Consider the following 27,379-nt stretch of genomic DNA (forward strand, 5'->3'; position numbering starts at 1 on the left):
TCCTAGTTCTAGTCAAAGCCTCAGGTCCACAGGCTCTTAGCTGTGTGGAGGAGTCAGCCCACCCACCACCTTATTTCAAGCTCCATTAAATACGCAGACGTCAGTGTACCTGGAATTTGTGACTCCCCGACACTACATTACCTTCTGGCCAATAACTCAATCTTTTCCCATATTTAGTCTGTTCTTAAGTCTGTCACTCAGTCTTGGGTGTGCTCATCTTGATCTCTGGTAGTTGTTTGTCTTCTGAGCTTTTCTTCATGTCATTAATATCTTATACTAATTGAAAATATGGTATGGGACAGAGGCATAGGCCAAGGTTTCTGCAAGAGGAAGAAAGGAGCCATAGGTGGAGGGAGCACTGAGGTAATTCTCTAGGAACTGGCTATGTCTGTTTCCTGCCATGGATCTGATTTCCCATTCTAAATGAAATCACCAGTTAAATGAGTTCTTGGGGCCCTGGTAGTCTCTGATTTGATGGATCTGGGCAAACCCATGAATCAGATGAACCAGTATAAAAACCAATAAATTTCTGAGAAAGTTACATGGCTTCTTGGAATTCACTGGGATCAGAATTTGCCTCACAGAATGAGAGAAGTAGGTACTGTTGCTGTTTGTATCTGCTCAGATCTATAATTCTGATTTATAAAGAATTTTAACTTGAGGAAAGCAGCTGTCTCTGCAAAGAACTCCACTGGATGGAGAGAGCTGCCAGGTTGACCTAGCCTAAAATCCAGGATTCCAGGAACTCACCACCTTCTTGTGTCTTTGCTTGGTTCTGCTGTCTCTTCCCCAGCGGTCACTTCAGGAGCCAGAAGAAACCCTGGTCATCGCCTTGTACGACTACCAAACCAATGATCCCCAGGAGCTTGCGCTGCAGTGTGATGAAGAATACTACCTGCTGGACAGCTCTGAGACCCACTGGTGGAGGGTTCAAGACAAGAACGGGTAAGATGAGTGTGTGGCTACGGTGGGAACAATGCAGATATGGGAAGGCATGTCCCACGTCCTTCAGCTGCCCTGAGGCTGAATTAAGAAAGCAGAACTGATCGCAGTGGGAGGGAGAGAAGAGTGAGCTGGTCATTCTTTCCAGAAGTAGCAGTGATGCTTACGCTCACCATACTTAATCCCTGTACCCCCTCTTAACCTACCCCTGTCCTCAACTCATCTAAAAGCCCCTGATTTTTCCACTGATATTGGCAGTTTGGGTGCTTGGCAGCTCGCTCTGTGATGTCCTTGTGTTTTTAAATACATTTTAAATACACCACATTGTGAAGTAAGCGGAAAGAAAAAGTGTGTAAAGATGGCATAGAGCAGCGGTTATGTTAGAAAGCCTCAGGTGGCACCAGAGATGTCGTTAGAAGAGCAACCATTAAATAATACATGGACACAACAGGGTTCTACAAATCGTAATGGCCTATTGTGGAGTTTTGAATGAAAAACATCTCAACATGATGTTTCACTCCAGTTTGAGGGGATCCAGTGCACACACAGTACACATCAATATATCCAGGTAGAACGCTCAGACATCAAATAATTCTAAGAAAACGAAAAACAAAAAACAACCCAGGCGCTCTGCAAGCACAAGCGGTCTTAACCACTGAGCCATTTCTGCAGCCCCATATGTGTTATTTTGAACAAAGCTTGAGTGAAGACCAGGCAATGACAAGCTTTTGGATGCATGCGTGTATGTATGCGCATATATCCCAGTTCTGACTGTGGAGATGTTGAGATATGCTAGGTCAGAGTATACGATGTTTTCCTCTTTCCAGATAAGTTCTCCTAGAATTTTAACGAACTTGCATACCTCCCAACAGAATTACAGAAAGCCAACACTGGCTATTACTAAGCTCTGAGAGGGTGAGAGAAGGGAGTCTTTTTGTTCATCTTCACGTACATTGGCAGAATCTGGAGGCATTTTACACGAAATCAAGTTTAAATTATTCACTTCGCTTGTAAGAACTAGAAGCCGAGAGAGTTGAGGGGATTCTTTACCAGCTTTCTGGTGCTGGGAATGAATACAAAGTGTCTTCAAGATCTACAAAGCTATATACAATGTAAAAAGTGTTGAGAATGGTCAATAACTTTTTGTCATATTTCATTTCTGTATTATCAATTCCAATTCAACTGTTACACTTCACCTTGGAATCCAGCCTGACCTTGACTTTTTTATTTTTTATTTTTTTACTATTATTTATATTTATTATCTTATACAGGGTCTCACACTGTACCTCAGGCTGGCTTGGAATTCACTGTGTAACCCAGGCCAGCCTCAAATTCACAGCTATCCTCCTGCTTCAGCCTCCTGAGTTCCAAGATCACAGGCATAGGTCATCTTCTCTTCCTCACCTTATCCTTATCCTCATGGTTCTTAATCTGAAGGTGCTCAGTTAGGGAGATTTTTAAACGTGTATATGACCAACAGGGAACAGTCTTTAAGGACATGTGGTTGGAAAGTTGGCTTTTTATATCTTAATTATTTTTATTTCCTTGCTTGAAAATGACAGCATAAAGTGGAGAAATACTAACATCACACAAACTATTGATAGAAAATAAATTTTGAAAGGTGTTTTCCCAATAGAGGAAATTTTATGATGAGAACAGCAAGCAGAGCCCTTTAGGTAAAATAGCTATTTGTTATTTATTATATTTTATGTTTATTGTTGGAGCATGTTGCTTTCAACCAAGCATACCTTTGTTACTTTCATCAGCTATCTTATTTCTATTTTTCAAATGTCTTATCACAAATGCCAAATACCATGAGGCTTCCCATTCTTAAAGGACATTAGTGGATTAAATCTATTAAATGAAAATGTAAAAATCAGTTGTCTGCTAGTCTAAACACTTGTTTTTCTTTTTACAGGCATGAAGGGTATGCACCAAGCAGTTACCTGGTGGAAAAATCTCCAAATAACCTTGAAACCTATGAGTAAGATACTTTTTTAAATCACTCATTTGTATATTGTTTGTTTGTTTGTTTGTTGAGGAAAGATCTGGCTGGTCTGGAATTCACTATGAAGACCAGACTGGCCTGTTCTAAAGGTCAGAGATTGACCAGTCTCTGCCTCCTAAGTTCTAGGGTTAAAAGCATTTATCACCAGATTCTGCTTTGATTGGCTTTTTAGAACTATGATACTAAAATTTTCTTCTTAGGTCAAACATAAATTATTGGTTGCTATAAAAGTATTCAATGGTTTCCTTTCTCCCCCTCCCCTTTTTTTTCCCTAGTCTTTGATTACTAAAACAGTAAAGGTTTAGCCCAAATAAGAGAAAAGGGAGTGTGGTCAGCATACTGCCTTTTCCTTTTATAATGGAATGGTTCTTAGGGGCCTTGAAAAGAGTCTGAAAAGAGAAGTCTTTTTCTGGAAATCCCAAGTATTGGTATCACTTGAGAAATAAAATCCCTATGAATATTGGATAATTTATCAACTGACTTAAACCATGGTTAAACACCATATTTCCAGTATCAGGACATTGATGCCCACAGGTATATCCAAATATCTGCTTGAGTGGTATAGAGCAACTTTCGGACCCACCAGCAGCACACATAATGACAGAGGGTTTTTAATATTTTAAAGCTTAGGCCTTTTAGCTGTGCAGATTCCCAGATACCTATCTAGCTTAACCCAACTACTCCTAGTTTTACCTCTCTGCTCTGCTCTAGTCCATCACCTCCTTCTACCTCCCTGTTTGCTGTCGAATCTCCTGCTTTTGAAGCTTTTCAGGCTTCCTCCCTTCCTGTCAAGTGTCTGATAAAATTGGATCCAGTGTACAAAGTACCCACCATGCATACGTACTCCCTAGCTTGGAAGCTAGAAGGTCTACACCTGCCGCTGTGACCTTAGTTCTGAATGATATTCCCCACTTAAAGAGAGCTGTAATTTCTGGAAGCTGTGGAGAATGCAGACTCCAGGGCCGAGGCAAGAAAAGAACAAGACAGACCTGGAATATCTTGTTGCACTAGAAAGTAAAGAACTAAAAATTTTTTTTTGAAATTTTTGTTTCAGTGATTTAATCATGCCAAATAGGCACAGAAGTAAGTTTTTTTTAGAGTTCCTACTGACTGGACTGGGACAGTTTGAGCATCAAAATAAATGAAGATAGTGGTAGACTATAACTCATTAAATAAAATAATAATCCATAAAATAGAGTGATAGGTAAGTAACTAAGTAAATAGGATGCTCGTTCTTAGGAGAATGTAAAAAAAAAAATGCATGTAGAAGGATGACAAAGCTTGAAAACAGCATTTGTAGCTCAAAAGTATCAGTTCTGGCTAAATCAATGGCTATCACAACAGGGTAGTTGTGACACAATGTGATATAGTGCTAGTATGTTTATAGGCTCAAAGTCATCCTTTCATAAATCAGTTGTGACTACAAAATGGAGATGCCTGGTAGACCCTATCTTATAATCAACATTCATCTCAATATGGCTCCAAAATATTGTTTCTTATTCCTGCTCCAAAACATGCGCAATAGGAACTTAATCATGAAGATACAGTAGCAAGTCCAAATGAAGGCATATTCTATAAAATAATAGCCTTTACTCTTCAAAACCAATTACGATGAAAGCCACAAAAGGCTGAGAAATTGGTCCTCGTTAAAACTAAGGAATACAGTGACTAAATAAATACATAAGTAACCTGGGATTGGATCTATAACCTTAAAAATGTTTTGTTACCAGCACAGTATTAAGAAAAGTAATACAATTTTGGTTAAGGTCTGCAACTAGACAAAATATATGTAGACATTACCATTCATGGAAACAGACCCACTAAGTATTCAGGAGTAGAAGTCTACTCTCAAGTATTGCAGGAAAGATATGCCGGGGGCTGATGAGGTGACTCAGTGTGCACAGTGCTTCCTGCTCTCTGATGACATGAGTTTGATTCCCAAATGTGCATAAAGGTGAAAGGAGAGGAGGAGCTCCATAAAGTTGTCCTCTGTCCTACACACACATGTATCACGGCAAGTGATACATCATATCATAGACACACAACGATAGATAGATAGATAGATAGATAGATAGATAGATAGATAGATAGATAGAATAATTAGATATGCCTATCCATATGCCTAAATTATCTAGAGAAAGTAGTAAATATATGAAATTTCAGTCACTAATTCATCTAGGTAAAGGGTCAATGGGAGTTGCTTTATACTTTTCTGTAATTCTGAAACAATTTTAAACTTTATTATTGTTGTGAGAGTGTGCTTGCATGTGCCATGAAGGGTGTGTGGAAGTCAGAGGACAACTTTCTGGAGTTGGTTCTCTCCTTCCACCTCTGTGTTCCAGGGATTGAAATCATGCGGTCTCTGCAATCGCTTTTTCCTACCTGAGCCATCTTGCCTGCCCTGAAATGCAGAGTTGTGGAGCCCAGTCCCAGTGGGTATATCTATAAAACACTCCGCTACCCAAGGCTCAAGAACATTGTAGGAGATGAGGCAGACAGATTGTAAGAGCCAGAGTATTCGGGAATCTGCTGAGAGAGTGCCTCTCCTGGTAAAGTGAGCGGCTACACCCTAAAGTCTCACTAACAGGACTGCTCACCTGGGAACTGAACGAGTATGGTACCAATGAACATGCCAAACTGGATGCCGAGAAGCCCACAAGGCCTCACCCCCACACAAAGAACTCTAAGCATCTGAGGGAAGATCACATTAATGGGTTTCCCACTGCCCAGGGGTCAGCCCTGAAAACATTCGTACAGGTAGCATTCTGCAGACTGAGCAGGTTATAGTTAGGATGGTGTGCAATAACAATCAGTGAAAAAATAGGCTTTGAATTGGAAAGCGATCAGGGAGGGATACATGGAAGGGTTTGGATGGAGGAAAGAGAAGGGAGAATTGTTTTAATTAAATTATAATCTCAAAAATTAAAAAAGGGGGGGTAGAAAAAAGAAGGTAGCTAACTGTGGGCCTGGGAATAAGCTAGTCAGCAGCATTCCTCCATGGTTTCTGCTTCCAGCTCCTCCTTTGAGGGCCTTGCCTTGGCTTCCCTTGATAATGGACTGTGACCCGAAGATGAAATAATTCCCCACCGCAAAAAAAAAAAAAATTAGTACTCGCTAAATATAAAACACCAGAGGAAAAAGATACACGCTAACCAGAACTTCCACTAACGCATTAGGAGTCAATGACCAAGGTAACGGTTTCCACAGTCTGAATGGATGCCAGGAACCAAGTGCTATCATTGTCTTAAGAGTGTCTCTCAATATTTTGATCAAATATGTGTGAATAGCCCTTCCCTGGGCTGAGAGATGATTCATCCTTTCCAAGGATGTTTGTGCCGAGATGAAACATAGATGAGAGATACTTAGCTGAAATAATTGTTTTATGGTCAATGCCTTTGGAGGAAAAAAAGATGGTTGTTTATTTTAAATGACTGCTTCGCTGAATAGCTGTGTTTGTTTTGGCACTTTATCAAAATCCCTTTGTTTGTGATTCAAGAAGCAAATTCAAGGCCTCAACAAAATAAAAACCAGTAGGGAATTGATGGGCCCCAGGGGGCAAGTGAAAATCCGTATCCCCGACCTAGAGAAATTTTAAGTCATTTTCATAATAAAAACCATATGGTCAGTGAACCCATTTGGACCATACACTGCCAGCTTTCATTTCCTGGGTTATGGAAGCCCAGCTAGAAAAGTATATAACATAAGGAAATATTCTGATATTTAATATTATAGCTAGACATAGGAAAGCTATCCAGGTTTTTTAATTCTTTAACTTTCAGGTGAGTTTTGCAAAAGAACTCAAAACTGTACCACCTGGTAAGGTATCATGGGTTTGTGACTTAACTGGATTCAGGTTTCCTGCCTCAGTTTAGAAGTGAGACCTTGGACAGGTTGCAGTAGCCAATTAATTCCTGGGAGTGTTTTCTATGACCTACAGGGTTTCCTGAAACTGCAGGTAGTTCTGAGCTCAGTATATACTATGCTTTTCCCTCTATCTAGAGCCTGTGGGAGGGCTTACTTTAAATTAGATACATTGAAAGATTAACACTAATGTCTAGTGATGAGATAGAGGTTATAACAATCTACTATCATAAAATTGCCATCATAACTTCTCTTGCATTAAATAAGGGTCACTTGAACACAGACACAGCAATACTGTGGCAGTCTATCTAGTGACCCACACAGCTACCATGTGACTAATAGGTAGGTAGTGTATGTCAGTAGATATGCTGTCTCAAGGGTAAGTTATATCCCAGATAAACATCATGAGATTTCATCATGCTACTCAGGACTTAGAGTTCTTAATTTCTAGAAGCATCCATTTGGTATTTGCTGGCACCATGGGTTCACTGTGAGCAACTGAAAGGACAAAACAGCAGAACTGCAGAAGTGAGGCTACTGTACCAGGCACCATTTGACTCTGATCCCTCCTCTGCTCAAGATGGGATCATACAAGACAGAGGCAAGCAAGACACTACACTTCCTCCTGCCCTGCACACAGAACTCAAGCAGACCTCACTTTATGACAGCGACACTGAACCAGACTGTCCACTGAACCAGACTGGTTTCACACTTTAGATGCACAGCTCTAGCAACCCATACACACTGCTTAAAGCTTGGATGGGATGAAGCATGCTTGCTGGCCCTCTAAGGAGCTATGGAGGTATACAGACTGCCCTCACATACTCCTGATTCTCTTCTTCTTAGATGCTCTGCAGTAGCCAAACAAGTTCTGTAGATACTATTTCTTCCCCACCTAGAGCTGCTCCTGTGTCTATTAACTACCAAAATAAATTGTCAACTGATGACCATTCTACTTTTGTTGTAGGCTTTCTGGTTCAGAAATAAGGTCGTATAGGCTTCCTTTACCAGGAAGTAACCTTCAGGCTTCTAGAGAATTATTATTCAAGTGCTGCAGATCTTTGAACGTCTTAGGGCTGAGGCTTTTATTTATTTTTTGTCTTCTTTGTATCATATATATGGTAGCATATATTCAATTGAATGCTTTAAACTACCACTAAGGGCTAGAATGAGAAGGGATGGGCAAGTGAGGGACTGAGGGAGAGGTGTGGTCAGCCTGCACATCCACATGGGTCTATTGGCCAACTTGCATATCTGCATATCTACATGGGCTACTGACCATCCTGCAGGAATACATATGTATGGATATTGAATAGCCTGCATGGCCATTTCCTGTCTTTCTCCTTCTTAGCCCTGTGGCAGTCCCTTCTCCACACTGTCTCTTACCTAAATGATTTGGATGGTCAAAATACATCTCAGCCCTTTAATAACATTCAAAAACCTCATTCTTAAAAATTATTCCTGTTTTTGCCATTTATTAACTATATTCATCAACTACAAAAACTTTGCAAAAAGTCTGGAGGCCCAGTCTTAAGAAGAGAATATGGCAACTGTTTTCAAAGGATAGTTGCTAAACTTGCAAATTAGTATTAACGTTTTTTTATGGCTGCTTAACACCCTCCTACTTACAGCCACCCACTGACACATGAAATGGGGGAGATGAATATTTTCTGCAACACTATCATGGAAAATTTCCAACCTGCACAAAAGTAGAGTGCATTAGAAAAAGAAGGCCCTGAAACTCAGCTTCAACAATTACCAGAATGATGCCAATTCTTGCTTTATTGTTTTTTTTTTTTTTTTTGGTTTTTTTTTTTTTTCTTTCTTTCTTTCTTCGGATAAACACCCTACTACCTGGAAATGGTCATAGCTTTCCTTTTGAGTTTGAAGTCACTGGTAGAAACAGAAAGCAAACACATGATTTTCAAGCATTATCTTTTATAAATAAGCAATGAAGTATTCAAACTGTGACACATGGCTTGTTTTTGGCTTTCAGGTGGTACAATAAAAGCATCAGCCGCGACAAAGCTGAAAAGCTCCTTATGGACACGGTGAGTATGCTTCATCTGTCTACTGACTGAAAGGAACTTGCACGGTCTCCAGCCATGTTCTGGTTATGCTAATATGGTAGATTCCTATGTTGGCTTCACGATGGATGAATATTCTGAGGATTTTGGGGGCCAGAAAGCACAGGAATGGAAAGGGGGGAGACGCTGGGCCTCAGTGCTAACAGTTACTGCTGCAGTGACCTTGGCCTCAGGACCGCTCTGCTTTTACTCGTCTCTGGCTCTGGCTCTCAGGGATGGATTATTCCTGGAGGGGCTGTAGTTTACAGGAATCCCACAGATTTTTCACCGGCAGTTTCTTCTCTAAAGCCATGAATTCTGGCAGAGAGAGAGTGACCTCACCCCGGGACCTCAGAGTTAAGGGAAAGATGGATGAGAAGAAAGGAAGCATGATATGATGGGATGGGTACCACTGTTCAGGTCTTCATTCTGTCATCAACTCAGTGGGTGACTGTGGGGATTTCTTCTCTGCCTTCTGGGCCCCCATTCATCGGTGAGGACAAATTGAACGTCAGAGTACATCAGAGCGCCATTGATCTGTTACCCTTGGATGCTACCCTTACGTTCTCCTGGCCCTGTGCATAGTCACTGCCATTGCAACTGGACCCCACTGGGTCACTGAATCTCACTCAGTCACAGGTGAGTGGGAGAAATACCAAGATCAAAGAAGTTGGAAAGTGGACCCAGGGAGGAGGAACTGAGCTGAGTCCTTGGACGCTCGTTTCTCCTTGGTCCTCAGCAATTAATCATTTCTCCTGGTTCCCAATAGACCTTATGTCTGGATTGTTGAAGGTGTTTAAAATTCAGATTCCCAGGGGCCTGTGGTGTGACTTAGTGGGTATAGGATCTTTCCATCAAGCCTGACAACCTGAGTTCACCACCCAGGACACGCATGATGGAGGGAGAGACCTGACTCCCACAGTTGTCGTCTGACCTCCACATACATCGCCCCCAAACTCCCCCCCCCACACACACATGATAAATAAATATAACAATGATACAGGTTCTAAGATCTCATGGCAGATCTGCAGAAACAGGACCTCCAAAAGTAATTCTCAGGAGCCTGCAGTTTCGTGATTTGGGCTTAGGACACATACAGAGCCAGCTCATCTCATTCCTCAGCCTGAGCTGCTGTAAAACAGTTGAGCTTGAGTAATATGAAGTAATTACAAAGAGCACAGAATGAAGACTCTGTGTTGTGCTGTGCCTAAACAAGGACATTTTCATTACGTTCTGTCGAACCCTCAATAAAATCAGTAGAAAGCTTCAAACAGCCCACATCAATGACAAATGAAATCAATCCTTGTTGCTGAGCCGTTTTGAGACATTTAAACATCTTTTGCTTGCTCAGACTGTTCAGATGTGCGTTCTAGCTAATATTTTGAATTCACTTACCAAATACTCTATCCCTTCTTAGGTAAGTCTAAAGGCAAACTTCAGAAACGCCCTACAAGCTTTAGTCTGTGTTCTGGATGGTTATAGTGTGAGGTTTTCTTTCTATGTTTTATACACTTGCTAACTGACTCAATCATGCTGTTTCTCCAGTATACTCAGAGTCTTATGAGGTGGATCATGTTCATGTCCCTTGTTATTAACTGAAGCTTCTAGGTTTTAGACTATGTCAATGACATGTACATGTGTTTGTGTATTTCTCCACTTTACCTTGTCCCTACTATGCTTAGTACAAAGTTAGTAGTTGCATGAATGAGTTCACCAAATGCTTACTGTGTGTTTTCAAGTTAACCTCTATTCTCGGAACCTGGCTGCTCAGGAATATCCTTGGGGAAACTTTAAAAACATAAACCCCAGCCTAGAGATATGACTCAATGGCTAATAATGCTTACTGCTCTTGCAGAGGACCAAGTTCAATCTGCAGCATCCATATGGCAGGTGACAGGAGACACAATTCTCTCTTCTGGCCTCTGCAGGCTCCTGTATATAAATTCATGCTCATAAACATAAAAAAATTAAAACAACACCTCCAAAAAAAATTATTTTTTCTCCTGTACTCCAGGCCTATCTAAACACTCCAGGGAACACTCAAGTGATTATGTGACTTAAATTAGTGAAGGGACATGGAGAAGAATCTCATACCTATTCGGCCAGTTCTTCAACTGACGCCTCCTTTAATAATCCAGTCCTCTGCCTAGTCATGAGCAGTGATTTTTTTTTTTTCTAATTTGAACATTGAGATGCAGTGTCACTTCTCCAGTGGCTCTGTCCGCACTCTGCCCTCAGTCTTAGCATTTCCCTTGAGCCTTAGCCTATCTAGAGAGAGGGTCAGTCAGTTCCTGTGAGCAGGTATTCCGTAGCTCTCCCCATGCAGGCAGCAGCATCTCACACTCTGGTGACCCACACTTTAGGCAGGAGCCTAACCTGGGTTTCTTACACTTCTGTGATTCCAGGATGTCACCAAAGATGCAATGGTGACTTAAAAGGGGTTTGTTTTAAGAGAAGACCCCCCCACCCCCACCCCCACCCTCACCCCCACAGTATGGACCGTATATGTCGGAGCCATTTAAAGCATACGTCAGCATGACAAGACCTCAAGGCATCAGACTGTCTTTGACAATAGCATACCTTTGTTTTGAGATTATCTTCTACAAAATCTCTTTCAAGTCCTCTGGACAGAAAGAAAGATGCTGAAACATGTCTCAGATGAAGACGAGCAACATAATTCATGGCTTCCAACAGGTGCTATAGCGCAGCATGTGATAGTAATGGAAACTGATAACCCTAATAATCAATGCCCTGGGATTATATTCCAGGAACTGTTCTGTATTCAAGTCTCCCAATAGCCTTACAAAGGTCAATTTGCAGATGAGGAAATTGACACGTACACTCTTAATCAGGAAACGTCTGGAATTAACAATACTCCAAGATGGCTGCAGGTAGAACTCCCTTGAAAGACCAGCTGGTTCATCTTCTTTGTGTTAAAAGGCCTATAAACTGAGGCCGCACTCAGAGGATCAGTGGCATGGCTCACTACAGCAGGAATGTGTCTTCAAATAGACAGAGAGTATAAGAAGGTCCACGAGCTGCTCTTTCCTCCCTTCCCACCAGGGTCATGCACATGCTTCACCTCCTTCCATAATCTTTTCTGTTGTTGCCTCTTCGTTTTTCTAAGTGAGGCGATAAAAATCACCCTGAGATCTTGACTGTGTTGAGAGGAAGTGAAGCCCCCCTCTGTGACCCTCTTCAGGGGCTCTGTGGCCATGGCAACCTCTCAGCTCCTTGCAGGAAGTGTGTGGTAAGGCAGTGCTTTCCTCAGAACTCGAGTGAGAGTCTCTGCAGCTTTCACCAGATGCCACCCACATCAGCTGCAATGGAGGAAGAGTGTTTGGTGGAAGTGGAGCCTTCCATGCTTTGCAGACCCGACCATGACCCTTACCTCTCCTTCACCTGGTGTTTATAGAGTGCTTACAGCCGAGGACTGCCGTAATCACAACTTGTTTACGGAAAAACAGTGATTCTTTGAAACAGTACCGCCAACACAAACAACCAGATAGTATCAGTTAGATAAAAGAGTTGTTTCCGCTCTTCTCTTCAGACAGTTGGTGAGCTTCTGGTCTTTTTGGTCTGTGTTTCTTCCTTTAGAATAAATGACATAACCAGATAAAACCAGCCTCTGCTTGAGGTCTGTTTCTTCCTGTCTCAAGTTTAACCCATCACATTCCAACCAGCCAAGAGCCAAAGATACTTTATTTGGCAGATGGTTGAAAAAAAAAAAAAGCTATCCTATCTTCGAGGTGTGGATAACACCATAAACAGCCTGTTGAGCAAAACAATCGAGACCAAGTCTCCACTCCCAACAGACAAGAGGTGGCTGCCGGGGACGAATGGAAAACAAGTGCGGTCTGTCCCGACAGTGGGAGGACACTCAGCCACGAGTGGGAGTGAAGTCCTTACCTGTCACCACCTTGGTGGTCCTTGGAAACAATATTATAAATGAAAGGACCCACTCACAGAAAACCACATGATTCCATTTACAAAAAAAAAAGTATACATAAAAATATCTCCAATAGGCAAAAAGCTTATTAGAATGCATTATATTCTCTCCCTCTCTCTCTGTTTCTCTCCCTCTGTGTGTGTGTGTGTGTGTGTGTGTGTGTGTGTGTGTGTGTGTTAATGCAGAAACTCACCTTTGGGACTGAGGGATGGAGGGGCTTCTGTTATTCTACATTGTAGGTATTTCCCCTGTGTATATATAAACTGTACGACTTCCATATAAGGTTCCCGTCTAATTCTGACCTTCACTTCTGGCCTTCGCAATCTCTAATTTAAGTAAATCATAATTAACAAGCTCTACAGATGTTTACAAGTGGTAGGAGAAGAGCTAGGGTGGCGGTTCTTAAAACATTTCAGATTTTACAGACCCCATCAGGAATGGATGAACTGGCATGCCTGTTTGCTTATGCTGACTCCACCAGAGCAGGCAGGATAGTCAGCACTTCTTTCTCCCCACCCCGCCCCCACCCCTCTCCTAGTACCTTGCTGCTCTGCTCTTTCTCCTTCTGCTCTTTCTCCTTCTGCCCTTCAGTGAAGTCAGCTTGGTGGGCAGGGTCTGAGAAACAGAGCCCCACCCAGGAATTAGGGAGTTTCCAGGTTACCTGGTTACTCATGGTGACCCTGAGGCCATGAGCATAGAAGAGGTTGGAGCATCATCGATCAAGAAAAGGTTGAGGAATTTGCCAAGGCTCAAACTTCAACCCCTCTGCTCACTAAGCTGGCCCATGGGAAAGCCACTTAATCCCTCTGGCACTCACTTGCTGTCCTTGTTACTAAGGAGGATAATGGTATCCAGACTCCATCCAGCATTGAGGGTTGGGAAATAGTTGTGCAGTCTGGTGCCTGGTGAACTGTAAGGGGGAGGGCCTGTGTCTGTGTATCCAGGTAGGACCTCCCACAAACAACTGCCGAATGTGTACTTGAAATGGTGGCCGTTACTACTCAAAGTCTGCTCTGTGCCGCTCAGTGCTTCCTCCTTCTGAAAGCAAGAAGATGGAGCTGGGTGCAGGAGTCTGGTTTTTGGATCTCTAACCTTTCGCTCTTTCTATCAGGGTAAAGAAGGAGCATTCATGGTCCGAGATTCCAGGACACCCGGGACATACACAGTCTCTGTTTTCACCAAGGCCATCATAAGGTATGGTGCTCACCTAGCTCAGAAGAATGGGGACAACTGCTTTAGTGTGCCAGCTTGGGCACAGCAAGATCTGCCCATGCACCATGCAGAACCTCACCATGCATGGCTTCCTCCACTGCCCCTGTTAATTAAAGCAAAGCAGAGTTCAAGGGCAGAACCGAAGAGGTTTGCTAAGAGACAGAGCTGGGTGGATACCAGATCCTCTCCTTGGCTAAGGCCAGGCCTGATGGCAGAGTTCTAAAGACATCAAATACTGCCCCTGTATTTGGTGAGTGTTCCAGTTAACTTAGAGAGTGAAAGAAAGTATTTTCATCTAGAAGTGGAAGCAGACAAATGCCTGTTCTTGATCTGCTAATAAAACTACCTACCATATTGAGAGCCCTGTGTGTCAGAGAGAAGTACGTGTGTGTGTATGTGTGTGTGTGCGTGTGTGCGCGCGCACATGTATGTGTGTGTGCTTATAGCTAGAGTCCACATATAAGAAAAAGCATTCAGTACATGTCTTTTTGAGTCTGGATTATTTTGTGTAACATAATAATCTCTAGTTCTATCCATTTACTTGTGAATATCCCAGTTTCTTCTTCTTTTGCAGTTAAATGAAATTCTAGTGTATATGTGGACTGTATTTTCTTCATCCATTCCTCTGTTAAGCGATATATATACTTACTCTAGGATGTAGAAAGATAGTTAGATAGTTAGAAGGATGGATGGATAGATAGATAGATAGATAGACAGACAGACAGACAGACAGACAGACAGATAGATAGATAGATAGATAGTTAGATCCCAGCTATGATAAATAGTGCAGCCATAAGCATGCGTGATCAAAAATCCCTGTGTTATTCTGGCTCAGAGTCCTTCTGGTACATACCCAGGAGTGGTGTAGCTGGAGCCACATGGTTGTTCTATCTTCAGTTTTTGAGGAACCTCCATACTAATTTTCATAGCAGCTATACTAGTTTGCGTTCCCACCCACAGGGTTCTCCCCAAGCACGCACGCCATTTGCACTTGTGCGAATGCGTGCACGCACACACACAAATTCCTCACCAACATTTGTCGTCAATTTACTTGATGACAGCCATTCAGTCTGGGGTGGAGGGAGAATCCCCGGGGTGGTTTCCGTTTGCAGTGATAACATGTACAGTGTGCTTCTCTCTCATTTTGTGGCTGTGGATGAAGCATTACCAACACCAACACATCTCGGCACCGTTGCCCCTCAGAGAGCTTCCTCTCACAACACCAACCCCAGGGCCAACATACTGAGACTGACACTCACACTGCAGCACCGTGAGCACCACCCTCCTGGTGAGGGCTTCTAGACCAAGACCATGAGAAATCTGATGCGAATAGATGCCTTGATGCATCAGTTTTGCTTCTTGGTAACGACTGTGTGTGTTCATTTGTTTCAAGCGAGAACAACCCCTGTATAAAACATTATCACATCAAAGAAACAAACGACAGCCCCAAGCGGTACTATGTGGCTGAGAAGTATGTGTTTGACTCCATCCCTCTGCTCATCAAGTATCACCAGTACAACGGAGGAGGTAAGTTCTTGGGGACCAAGCCAGGAAGGGATCCTCACAAGGAAGAAATATACAGGGTCCTTATAAGATTCTTCACGCCGCACAAGCTGGCCACAAATCAAAGCAAGCAAACAAACAAAAACCCCAAAACAGAAACAAACAAAAAAGTTCCAAGTGCCCGAGATCCCCATGCCTACCACCAGAAACATCTGCTTTGCAGGTCGTGACATCACTACCCCAGTATGGTCATGAATCCTCTCAAGGACTGTATGGAAACAATGGTGGAACTTTGGGATCTGAAAGTATTATTTCACATACCATCCTTTCCCTGCTGATTTAACCTAAACGGTTGCTATGGCAAAGCCCTAACCACAGCCATTGGCTTTCCCGTCAACCTAGGTTTGGTCACTCGACTCCGGTATCCAGTTTGCTCCTGGAGGCAGAAAGCCCCTGTCACGGCGGGGCTAAGATATGGTAAGCAGCAGATGTTAGGCATTTAAGCTAAAGCTCACGTACCTCGATGTTCAGGACGAATTCTAAGAGGATTTCCCATTAGCCTAACTGTTCTCAAAAACTTGGATGACTTGGAGAGATGGTTAGGATAATGATCATATGCAATTGTGTAAGAAATGTATGTGTCTAAACACATTTAGCACGACCAAGTCAATGTCCTTTGGCTTTAAAGAAAGGCTTATTAATGAGGCATTTATTGAGCACTTACTTTATACAGAGCACTCTACTAAATGCTATTAGAAAATGTCAGAAAACAAACCCTTAGCACTGTGTTCTAGCTGCTTTTTGGGACTTTTGTTATAATCTAATTTGTTGGGTTTGGGTCTTCCCTAAGAGCTATGAACTGTCAGAATCCAGAAGTGTCTACATAGATGGTATAAAGATACGTTTTTTTTCAGATCTGGGCCTTTAACTTAGTGGCAGAACACTAGTCTTGCATGGGTCAGGTCCTCAGTTAAATCCCCAATACCAGAAAAAAAAAATGTTTGCTTAATGCCTTTAAGTAGGGCCTGTACCTTCAGGGCCATGGGTCCTAGTATGATGTCTGTCCTCCAAAATGGCTTCCCTCCTGTACTATCTACCTAGAACTAAAAGACATCAAGTGAGAAATGCAAAGGAAATTTCCCCTGAAAAAAAAATACCAATAAACTTATAGGCACAGTATCTGCAAGTCTCTTTGTACTCTGGAGACTGAGGCAATAGGATTACAAATTTGAGGCCAGTCTGGGCTAGATGGTGAGTTTCTGGACAGCCTAAGCTACATAGTAAGATTAAGTCTCAAAAGAAAAAAAAAAGTCATAATAAAAACTTTACAGTCAGATGCTGCTAAAAAAAAAAAAAAAAGAAAAGAAAAAAGAAAAACAGAGTTGGGATCTTGTAATGATCCCTTCATCCACACTCTTTAGCCTACTTAACACCATCTTCCTTTTCTATCCTTGCTCCCTCCTGCCGCATTATGACATTTCTGAAAACATATCCTATGTTCCAGGGATTACCTATGACAGTCTAAGCCCTCTTTGAGCTATAGTAACCAGAGGCTAGAGAAGACTATGTATGTGTCTGAGTCATACCGTATTAATTGCTTGCTCTAAAAGCACTCCCTCGCTTTCTCTGTTCCAGGGAAGTGGGTGATCCACCCCTCAGAGCTAACTTTTGTGCAGGAGATTGGCAGTGGGCAGTTTGGGCTGGTGCATCTCGGCTACTGGCTCAACAAGGACAAGGTGGCCATCAAGACCATTCAAGAAGGGGCAATGTCAGAAGAGGACTTTATTGAGGAGGCAGAAGTTATGATGTGAGTTACAACAGGGGTGTGCAGGCATCCTCTGGGCTGAGTTTGTGAATTTCCACTGTGATGTGTTGTCATGCCTCAATAGAAAAATCCTACCTCACGGGGCGTTTGGGTTGAGGAGATGACTCAGTTGGTAAAGCGCTTGCTGCAGAACCAGCCTTGAGTTCAATCTGCAGAAACCACGTTATTAATAATAAAAAACAATTCTGGGCATGATGGCATATGCTTAGAGTCCCAATGCTGGCGAGATGGAGACAGGGCAGATCTTGGACTTGCTGGCTAGTCTAGCCTCCTTGGGGACAGGCACATACATGCTACACACACACACACACACACACACACACACACACACACACGTGGTGCCAAAAAAGAAAATAAGGTCCTCTATCCCACTGTGAGCAGAGTTCATATGAATTCACAGAGATGAGGGCGGCAGGCACAGGGCCTGTGCAGGTCCGCACCAGGTCTTCTGTATATATATAGTATGGCTTCCACTTTACCGTTTTTATGGGACTCCTGGGTATGTGGACAAGCGAGTCTCTGATTCTCGTACCTTCTCTTGGCCTGTTTCCTTCCTGTTTGTGTCTTGTCCAACTCTTGATGTGTTAGTTTGTGTTTATCTTGTTGTGTTTTTATTATCTCTTTTAGAAGCCTGTTTCTTGTCTAATGAGAGAATGGGAATGGATCCAGATGGGAGGGGAGGGGAAAAGGAAAGGGAGGAATATATGAAAAGGAAACAATAATCAGGATATAGTGTGTGAGAAAAAAATATTTTCCAAAAGAGAGAGAGAGAGAGAGAGAGAGAGAAATTAAAGAAAGAAGGCTGACTAAAGCCTCAGGAACAACACCCATGGCTGACCTGTGGACTTCACACACACACACAAAGAGAGAGAGACAGAGAGAGGGTTTCTTCAGCATGATCTAGAAGACCTGCTATATAGTCAGGCTCTCCAGTCTCCTCTACTACCCATCTCTGCTCTGGCCTACACTGGCCACTGCCTGTCTTCATTCATAGCAGCTGACTTCCTGTTATCCTCAGACCTTGGCTCCCATGCCCCTCTTTGGTTTAGGTCTGAGATTTGATTCTGTCCTCAGAACCATGTGCTGGATGAAATGACCCTCATCTACCTCGGTGCCATAACATGTGCAGCACTTTCAGAATGCTGAATTTAAGTCATCTTATCTCCTGTCTTCTTCTTCCAGGAAACTCTCTCACCCCAAACTGGTACAGCTCTATGGGGTGTGCCTGGAGCAAGCCCCCATCTGCTTGGTGTTTGAGTTCATGGAGCATGGCTGCCTGTCAGATTATCTGCGAAGTCAGCGGGGGCTCTTTGCTGCAGAGACCCTGCTGGGCATGTGCCTGGATGTGTGTGAGGGCATGGCCTACCTGGAGAAGGCGTGCGTCATCCACAGAGACCTGGTATGAGCAAGTGCCTGGGACACAGGACCACATACACACCCTAAAATGTGGCATTACTAAGACTGAGAGAATACCACTAAGTAACATGTCCCTCCTCTCAGCTTCTTCCTAGAAGTGTTTCAGGAATGCTCAGATGGGAGCTATATCCCAGCTTCTCCCTGATATATGCTCTCTGAATTTCAGTTCACACTCTTCCAAAGCAGAACTTACAATTACTCCTTATTAGCCTCTCTGTGCCTCAGTTTCCCCCTGGAAAAATATGAAGGAAACGGGCAAGGACAGTTTTGCTGTGTAAAACATATTATTTGCCTATGTTAATTGTAATGGGTTTCCTCATGATTTTTTTCTATGTGTGTATCATATGCTTTGATCATATTCAACTCTTCAATGTCGTCTCTTGTCCCTGATCTCACTGGCACCCTTTCTCTTCCCAAATAGTTCCACTTCTACCTGCATGCTTTATTTGTTTTTAAATCCAGATCCTGCGTGTGAGGGAGGAAAAATACATGCTGTTTATCCTTAAGGGTAGCTATTTCACTTACCCAGATGACCCCCAGTTCCAGCCCACTTCCCAGCAAATGACGTCTCATTCCTCCTTATGGCTGAATAAAACCCCACTGTCTATACAGTGGTCTATAAGGTCTATACACACCTCCTTTTCTTTACCCCTTCTCTCACTGATGGGCACTTGAGCTAACACTCAGGTTTTTTTGTTTGTTTGTTTGTTTTTACTAAAATTGCACTACATGACCTTAGAGTCAGCCTGAGAACCTCTGATATTCCTGTGAGTTCCCATGAGAACACAGAGGTACTTTTAACTGTGAGACCCACCAGTTGTCTCTTGTCTCCCAGAACTCTTCCAAGACTGCCCTCTGGGACACTGAAAGGGGCCAAGTATTCTCCCTAGTTAGGGTACCTTTACAAGGCTTAGCTTCTAAACACATTCACACTAATCCCTCGGCAGACTCTGCAGGCAGCCCTAATGTGTGCGTTGCCTACCGCATCAGGTGGCATCCGAGTGACTTAATAGCTGGACAGCACTGGACTTCTCTGATAACTAGGATCAGTAATGAAAATAAACTCCTCATCCCGATAAAGCGGTTCGCACATTCATCTAGCTTGCTGAATTTTCAGCTAGCTCAGCAGGCTGTTGGCGATGCATAATGTCTGTAAGGCTCTGCAGCGTACAACGCAGAAAAAAACAAATATCCACTCATGGCTTCATTTCTCTTTCACCTACCCGCCTTTACTCTAGGCCGCCAGAAACTGTTTGGTGGGAGAAAACCAAGTCATCAAGGTGTCCGACTTTGGGATGACCAGGTAACACAGGGTTGTGATGTCAGCTGACTCTAAGGAGTAAGACTCAGCCCTCCAGTGCTCTGACCTCCTCCCCATCTCATCCCAGGTTTGTCCTTGATGATCAGTACACCAGCTCCACAGGCACCAAATTCCCAGTGAAGTGGGCATCCCCAGAAGTGTTCTCTTTCAGTCGCTACAGCAGCAAGTCGGATGTGTGGTCATTTGGTAAGTTTCTCCCTGAGTCCACTCCTGTGTGATCTGGAACTATGGAACAGCTATTTCTTTCTGAAATGCAAACTTTATGTGACCTTTATATGGAGAAAGAACCCACTGAGGGCCTGTGTGGGATCAGCCTGAAGTTTTCGAAGGACCTCTTATTGTTGCATTTGTTTCTTGAGATCTTTGAGACAGCTAATTAAAAATAATAGTGGGAAAGAGTCTTGAGGTAGCTACTGTGAGCTGGAAAGTGAGAGGAGTCAGGAGATTGGATATGAGGCCTTCGAAAGCAGGACAGAGCAGCATCCAACATCGAATTCCCATACTTAATCCTTAGTAAGCATTTATTATTCAGTATAACAGACAATGGTGCCTGTTATATTCCAGGGCTCCTCAAGGTGCTAAGGAGCAGGAGGACACAGGTCAGAGTGGACTTCTGCCCTCTTGAAGCTAAACGTTTGGGGAGAGGAGACAGATGACTATCACTCAAGCTAGCAGATAGATTCAGCCAAGTTTGGGTCAGTTAGTGCTGTGAATCAAATAAAACAGCAATGGTGCAGAGATTATCTGAGATGGCTGAAGGGCCTGTTTTAACTTGTATGGTCTGAAAAGGCCTTTCTAGGAGGTACCTCTTGAACAAACATCTCCATTCAAATATTCATGGAGCTGTGTCCCTGAGAGGGACCAACAAATGCAAAAGCTCCATTATGTCCAGAGGACAGGAGTTACTGAGTTAGAGGGAGAACAAACGCAGTTACAGTTGCTGGGCTTGAATGAATGAATGAATGATATCAGCATGTGGGAGAGGCTAAATGACTTGCTGGGTCTGACATCAGCCTAACTCATAATTTCTGCAGGCTAACAGTGTACATGAAAGTGTACTAATAACCTCTTTGATATGGTGGCTGTTAAGATGCCGCTTTGGAGAGAAACTGTTCAGATTGACCTTGCCATTCCATATGAAAATTTTGCTAGGGCAGAAGCAAGGGAGATTCTGGCAAATCAAGTATCTCAGGGCAAGAACTAGTGATACTACCTCCTTCACTTTATAGTAGCCAATCCCAGGAGTCCAGGGCTTGTTGATTATGAATCTTTCTGATCTATGCCTTAATTCACCCTCCCCCCTGTCTTCAGGCTTGGCTGACACTGTGTTAATGGAGTAGAAGTTACAGAATGTACTTGGCGGAAATTGTTCTGGCAACGTCCTTGCACAACTGTCCACAAGTATAGAGGAAGGGTAGGGCCAATGTGTGGCCATCTTTCCATTGGTGATAGAGCTACTGACACCGCCAAGGCAGGGCCTCAGAAAGATGCTAATAGTTCTAGCCACAACTCGCACCTTCACCTGCAGACTGAGAATAGAGTTTATGAAGTCATGGCATGTCAGCCCAAGGATATTCTACTGTGTTTTCTAGAAGGTTAGTCTAAAGTGCATCCCTGCCTGAGATGTGTGATTTGAAGAAAGCCCAGGAAGGAGGTTGATAGACAGATAGGTGAAGAACAGAAACAGGTAGCAGCAAGTGGGCATGGTGGTGCACACCTTTAACACCAGCACAAAGGAGGCAGAGGCAGGAGGATCCCAGAGTTCGAGGCCAGCCTATTCTACCTAGAGAGCTCCAGGACATCCAGGACTACACAGAGAAACCCTGTTGTGTGTTGGGGGAGGGGTGGAGAAAGAAAGAACGAAAGAAGGAAGCAAAGACAGGAAGGAAGGAAGGAAGGAAGGAAGGAAGGAAGGAAGGAAGGAAGGAAGGAAGGAAGGAGAAAGCAGCTGAGCTTAGTGGCACACGCCTTTAATCCCAGCACTTGGGAAGCGGAGGCAGACAGAGGTGGGGAAACACTATGAAAAGATTTGTTCTCAGTCTCTACAGTAAAATCTAAGATTCCGTATATGAAATGCCTGACACAAAAATGGTTTAGATTTTAGATTTGGGGATATTTGCATATATGTGTATGTATTTATAGCTATGGAGGGGAAGGGAGAGAGAGAGTGCTTAGAAATAAAAGCCAAGACTAGACATAAATTCATTTGCTTGTATACACTTCACAACCTCTCCAGAAGATCTTGTGGCCTCTTGTAGACTCCTCCAGCACATGCAAACCACAGGGCTTATGCTCACACACACACAAACACACATAAATAAAAAATAAATATTTTAAAATAGAACCATCAATCTATCAATGAAAAAACTAAGGGAAGGCCTGATAAGCCTCCAGAGGGCCTGATGCTGTGCTTCTCCAAGGTCTCTGTTGTCGGTTAGGTCCGAGTCTCTTTGATGCACTTTGCCCTTAGCTTCTGTTCTTCTCGCTGTTGCTTCTAGGTGTGCTGATGTGGGAAGTCTTCAGCGAAGGCAAAATCCCATACGAAAACCGAAGCAACTCCGAGGTCGTGGAAGACATCAGCACTGGCTTTCGGTTATACAAGCCCCGCCTGGCCTCCCCCCATGTCTACCAGATCATGAATCATTGCTGGAAAGAGGTCAGTACACCAGGAGGCTCTCCCTGGATCGTAACACACATCTCCAGGGCCTCCTTCACAAGGGAAAGGGCATGTCCTAGGACGATGGGGACCAAGGATGACCATAGCAAACAGGCAGGACTTTGTACACTTGTATATGTCTAAATAGGTTCTCGTTATACATACGTATGAAGTACAGTATGATATTGCAATGTACAGCGATCAGTGTGTACTTAATGTATGGGTGATCAATGTGTGCTGAGTGTGTGGGTTATCAAGTAAAGTCATTTCTTCTCATCATTATGTCATGCTTGGAGCCTTTGAGCTCCTCCCTTCTAGGCGCTCATAAAAGGCAGGCAGTGAACAGCACTCTCCCTGGGCTGTCCAACACGAGAACATTCTCCTTTATCAGACTGTGTTTTCATGCTTATTATCCACTCTCCTCCCTGTCTCTTTCCTCACATCCTCCCCAGCCTCTGGTAATCACTGTTCCACTTTCACAGTGACCTTTTTAGCTTCCACATATGAGAGAGGATATGAGAGTCTCCCTGTGTCTGACCTTTCGCTCAATGTCACATCCTCCAGTTTCACCCATGTTGCAACAAATGACAAGATTTCATTCTTTTTTCCTTTTTACCAAATAAAATTTCATTTTACATTATATATGTATATATACATATATATGTAATGACTTTTTTATCTGTTCATTGTGTTGACTAAAGTTCTATTGATGGGTACCTAAACTGACACCGTATCTTAGCTATTGGGAAATGTGCCACTAAAAATATTGGCAAGCATGTATTTCTTTAACATACTGACATCATTTTCTCTGGACATGTACCCATAAGTGGGATAGTCTTTTTTTAAAGACCCTCAGATTATTGAAGAACAGCAAGGCAGAATCTCAGAAAGTTCAGTAGAGGCAAATATGGTCTCAGTCCTAACAGATCTTTACCTTTAAGCTTGGATAGTCCTCTGAACCTCCTTTCTTTGATTTATAAGACAGTTAAATAACATGTAACCTGTAAGTTCCCACAGAATTTATAACCAGAAACAAAAAAGTACAAAGATAAACAGGACCACAAAATACATCTTATTCACTGAAAGAAATCTTGAATACTGAAAAATATTAATAGCTGGTATTTATTTGGCAATGATTTTGTTGTTGCTGTTGCTTTTAGCTAATTTCAGGGAGGTGAGGCTTGGGGAGTTCCAAGACAGAGGTTCTCTCTATAGTTCTGGCTGTCTTGGAACTTAGCACTAGTGTTGATTTTAATCATCTCTGGTTTATCAGAATTTTATATTTTCCTCATATACATCCCATACATATTGTATGAGCTTTAAACACACGTTTCCTTTTTTGTTATTTAGTGTTGTTAGGATACATTTTATGCATGACTTACTTAATTCTCAAAATCATCTTATAAGCTAGATTTTATCTCCATTTTACAAGTGGGAAAACTGATGTTCAGAGAGGCTTGGCCATCTGTCCAGTGTCACATAACTGACGAGTGGCACAGCTAGATTTAAGTGTCTAGGGATATAGCTCAGAGTTACATGTGCTCTGGGTTTGATCCTCATTAAAAGAGAGAGAGAGAAGCTGAGAATTTAAAACTAGGTCAGCTGGTCTCAGTAAGGTCATCTTGCCTCCAATACAGCCTGTGTGGAATCATACTCTAAACTTGGAGAGGATGCTGCTATTGAATCCGGGTCTGCTTTGCACTTAGCTGGGACGCGCTGGTATGAGGAACTCACGGAGATCTCTTTGTTACTCTCCAGAAACCGGAAGACCGGCCCCCCTTCTCCCAGCTGTTAAGTCACCTGGCTGAAATGGCAGAATCAGGACTTTAGCAGGGACTCACTGACCAGTCACAGCCGTGGATCCTGACTGAAGGAACAGCATCCTTTTTTTCCAGAGCATTAAGGGCTGCCACCAGCCCAGGACCCCCACAGGTGCCTGGACCTTGGTGCCAGCCCCTATGCAGCTACGACTGCAGCATCCTAGAAGAGACTGGAGGGCCAGCCACCGAGCCGACGGTTGCGCCACAACAGCAGCTGTGTCTGTGTCCACCCACCTCAGCCTCTTGTCATACCCTGTACTCAAAGCTCCATCGCCCGCTCTCAGAAGCATTTCTTCTCCTCTTAGCAACAGGGAGAGGCAGACATAGGCCACATTCTTCTTTTTATTATTATTTTAAGCATAGGTCGAATGTTTTATTTGACCCAACGAGACAATATCCCCACTTAAGGATGAAAGAGTGGGAGGCCTCATTTTTTTTTTTTTCTAAGAAATACAGGAGGTGATTAAACCAGAGTTCTACTACTGTGAGGCTGTCAGCCACAGCTTCCTGCCAACCACGAGGTGGAGTGGCAGCTTGTGCCAGAAGCCGGATGTCATGAGGCTTCAGAGCACACTGCCACCTCTTTCTGATGGGGCATAGTGAGCTCCATTGGGTGGATAGAGTGGGGTGACCCCATTCAAACCCCAAGGCTGGACCATTGGGTGTTGGAAGGTAGTCGGGAATGAGAGGGCCTCTGATGGTAGGAAATGAACAGGTACAAACCAAGGCTTTGAGTTTTCAGTGATTCAATGACCCTGTTTCATAGTGAGCCACACGGGTGACTAGATCTCCTGTTTGAGCTGAATGCTGAGGCAATGTCTACAAAATATTCATCACCCAGCCTCTCAGGAGCAGCATATACTCTGCACTACCTACCTGTACCAAGAGAGGGCAGCACTGTGCTTGTCATGTGGCCTTGAGATGTCGGGGTTCTCTTGGGCCGTAGGGGTTTAGCAGTTTTAAGGTTGAGATGTCAAAGCTCTCAAGAGCCTAGCAAAAGGAATTTGCTCCTGCTCAGACTATGTGGAAGGAAATAGAGTCAAGCCTTGGGGGGTACTTCCAAAAGGCACAAGCTGTCTGTTGATTGGCATTTACACAGGTGACATGCATGTATCCTGAGTACAAGCCATTCCTGGAGAATCCCTGTTCATACTAACCCAATGACACAGTATTATTCACGTTTTACAAAAAGTGAACTTGGTCTTTGATAAGGCAGACAAGCTGCCCCGAGTGACAGAACTGGGAAGGACAGAGATTGAAATACCACCCAAATCTAACTCCAGTGCGGCTGGATTTATGTTCTCTTGATTCTTTTCAGCACCGCCTCCTACGGAGAATGGATTGCTGAGGAGATTAATACAAGAGAGGAAAGGCAGTCCTTGAGCAGAACAGCAGCACCTGGTGACGCTGCTCCTGCAGAGAGCACTGGGGAGGGGGCGTGTTCAGTGGGACCCTCCAAATTGAAATAGCCTCTCCCCTTCATGTTCTTCCTCACCTGGATCTGAGTTCACAGCCACTCAAAATTAACCCTTTCATTCTCCCAACCCACCAGAGTCACATTGCCTGAGGCCATCGTAGGAGAGCTTCAAAGGGGCTTTCAACTAGTCTCCTACCGAGTGTCCCTGTAATTATCCCTTCAACCTGTGCATCTCTTGTGAGGAGTATTCCCCTGCTGCCAAGAACACCTGATTCTCCTGCAGTGTTCACATAAAGCTCCTAGAAAAATGAGCAGAGTCACGTAGCATGTTGGCTGGCTTGAGACTTGAAGGCATCACTTCCAGCCATAATCACTGTGTCCAGATAAAACTCTGTCATTCAGAAAAAAACTGTCTCCCTCAGCTGGCCCACAATCATCCCTGTTTACTTCGAAGCCTGTGGTCCATTCTCCTTTGGGAACCCGTAATTAAGGGAGAGTTTCTGGGACTTTCAACCTAGGAGGTAAACACTGGAACCGAGAGATGTCTGTAGTGTAGTCTAGGAGCCTGGCCCCAGTATGGTGGCATTGTCTTCCTTAACCTCAGCTGCACGGAGGCTTTGACGGACATGCGTGCAGCGCTCACTCCAGTGGCCCGCATGGGTGGATGGGATTCTCCGCTGCTGGTTTCTGCCTTAGGTTTTTTTGCAAATGGTGCCTTGTGTTCACAAGAGAATTCCTGATGAAAGGTTTTGGTTTGAGTTGTACTTTGTAGGTCATGTGATTTGTAATGTTTGGAACTATGTATTTATACCTGGATCAGGAGAGTATTTATTTGCTCGTGTTCAAGATAAAAATACTGCAAGTGTGTCTTACCCTCTGTAGAGGCCACAACGGTAAGTTGCATATGTCAAAGATAAAGCTGTATGTTTTACAAATATAGGATCTGTGGCTTGAGTTTCAAATTGCTGACCCCTTAATTTTTGCTTAAATAAAAATGGTCACATGGTTTCTGAATGAAAAAAAAAAAAAAGAAAAGAAAAGACAATAAAAAGGGGAACATGACTGCTCCTAAGTATGGTCGAGGAGAAGGTTTATTGTAGCTATGAGGGAGAGCATAGCCAGAGGCAGGGGCATCTGGGAGAGTCCAGAGTGGACATGACCCTGAGCCAGCCATGTGAGGAGATGGGGCAGGAGAGAGGGGAGAGCCAGGAGATTAAAAGGTAAAACTGAAAAGGTCCTGGTAACCAGAATGGCTGGATTATTTTAGGAAAGGGCATCCCAACCTCTGGGCTGGAGAAGTTTAGGGTAGGGGACAGGAAATGCCAGCCATAATGTGTAACAGGTAGAGACCGAGGGACGCTGGGAGAACCTGGAGGCCAGGTC

At 43.5% G+C, this 27,379-nt stretch overlaps 1 protein-coding gene across 1 annotated transcript in view; it reads left to right on the forward strand.

Moving 5' to 3' along the window:
- The window catches only part of Itk (IL2 inducible T cell kinase), a 59,507-nt gene extending 32,476 nt beyond the window's left edge, over positions 1-27,031 (forward strand). The window contains exons 6-17 of the mRNA XM_021646402.2: positions 794-945; positions 2,861-2,926; positions 8,808-8,862; positions 13,938-14,020; positions 15,432-15,565; positions 15,944-16,018; positions 17,177-17,348; positions 18,549-18,765; positions 20,021-20,085; positions 20,171-20,289; positions 22,602-22,759; positions 24,518-27,031. Coding sequence (XP_021502077.1) covers positions 794-945; positions 2,861-2,926; positions 8,808-8,862; positions 13,938-14,020; positions 15,432-15,565; positions 15,944-16,018; positions 17,177-17,348; positions 18,549-18,765; positions 20,021-20,085; positions 20,171-20,289; positions 22,602-22,759; positions 24,518-24,589 — 1,368 coding nt within the window. The 3' untranslated portion in view covers positions 24,590-27,031. The remainder of the gene's footprint in view (positions 1-793; positions 946-2,860; positions 2,927-8,807; positions 8,863-13,937; positions 14,021-15,431; positions 15,566-15,943; positions 16,019-17,176; positions 17,349-18,548; positions 18,766-20,020; positions 20,086-20,170; positions 20,290-22,601; positions 22,760-24,517) is intronic.
- The last annotated feature ends 348 nt before the right edge of the window (positions 27,032-27,379 follow it).

This window comes from Meriones unguiculatus, chromosome 11 (genome assembly GCF_030254825.1).
Source record: "Meriones unguiculatus strain TT.TT164.6M chromosome 11, Bangor_MerUng_6.1, whole genome shotgun sequence".
Lineage (NCBI taxonomy): Eukaryota > Metazoa > Chordata > Mammalia > Rodentia > Muridae > Meriones > Meriones unguiculatus.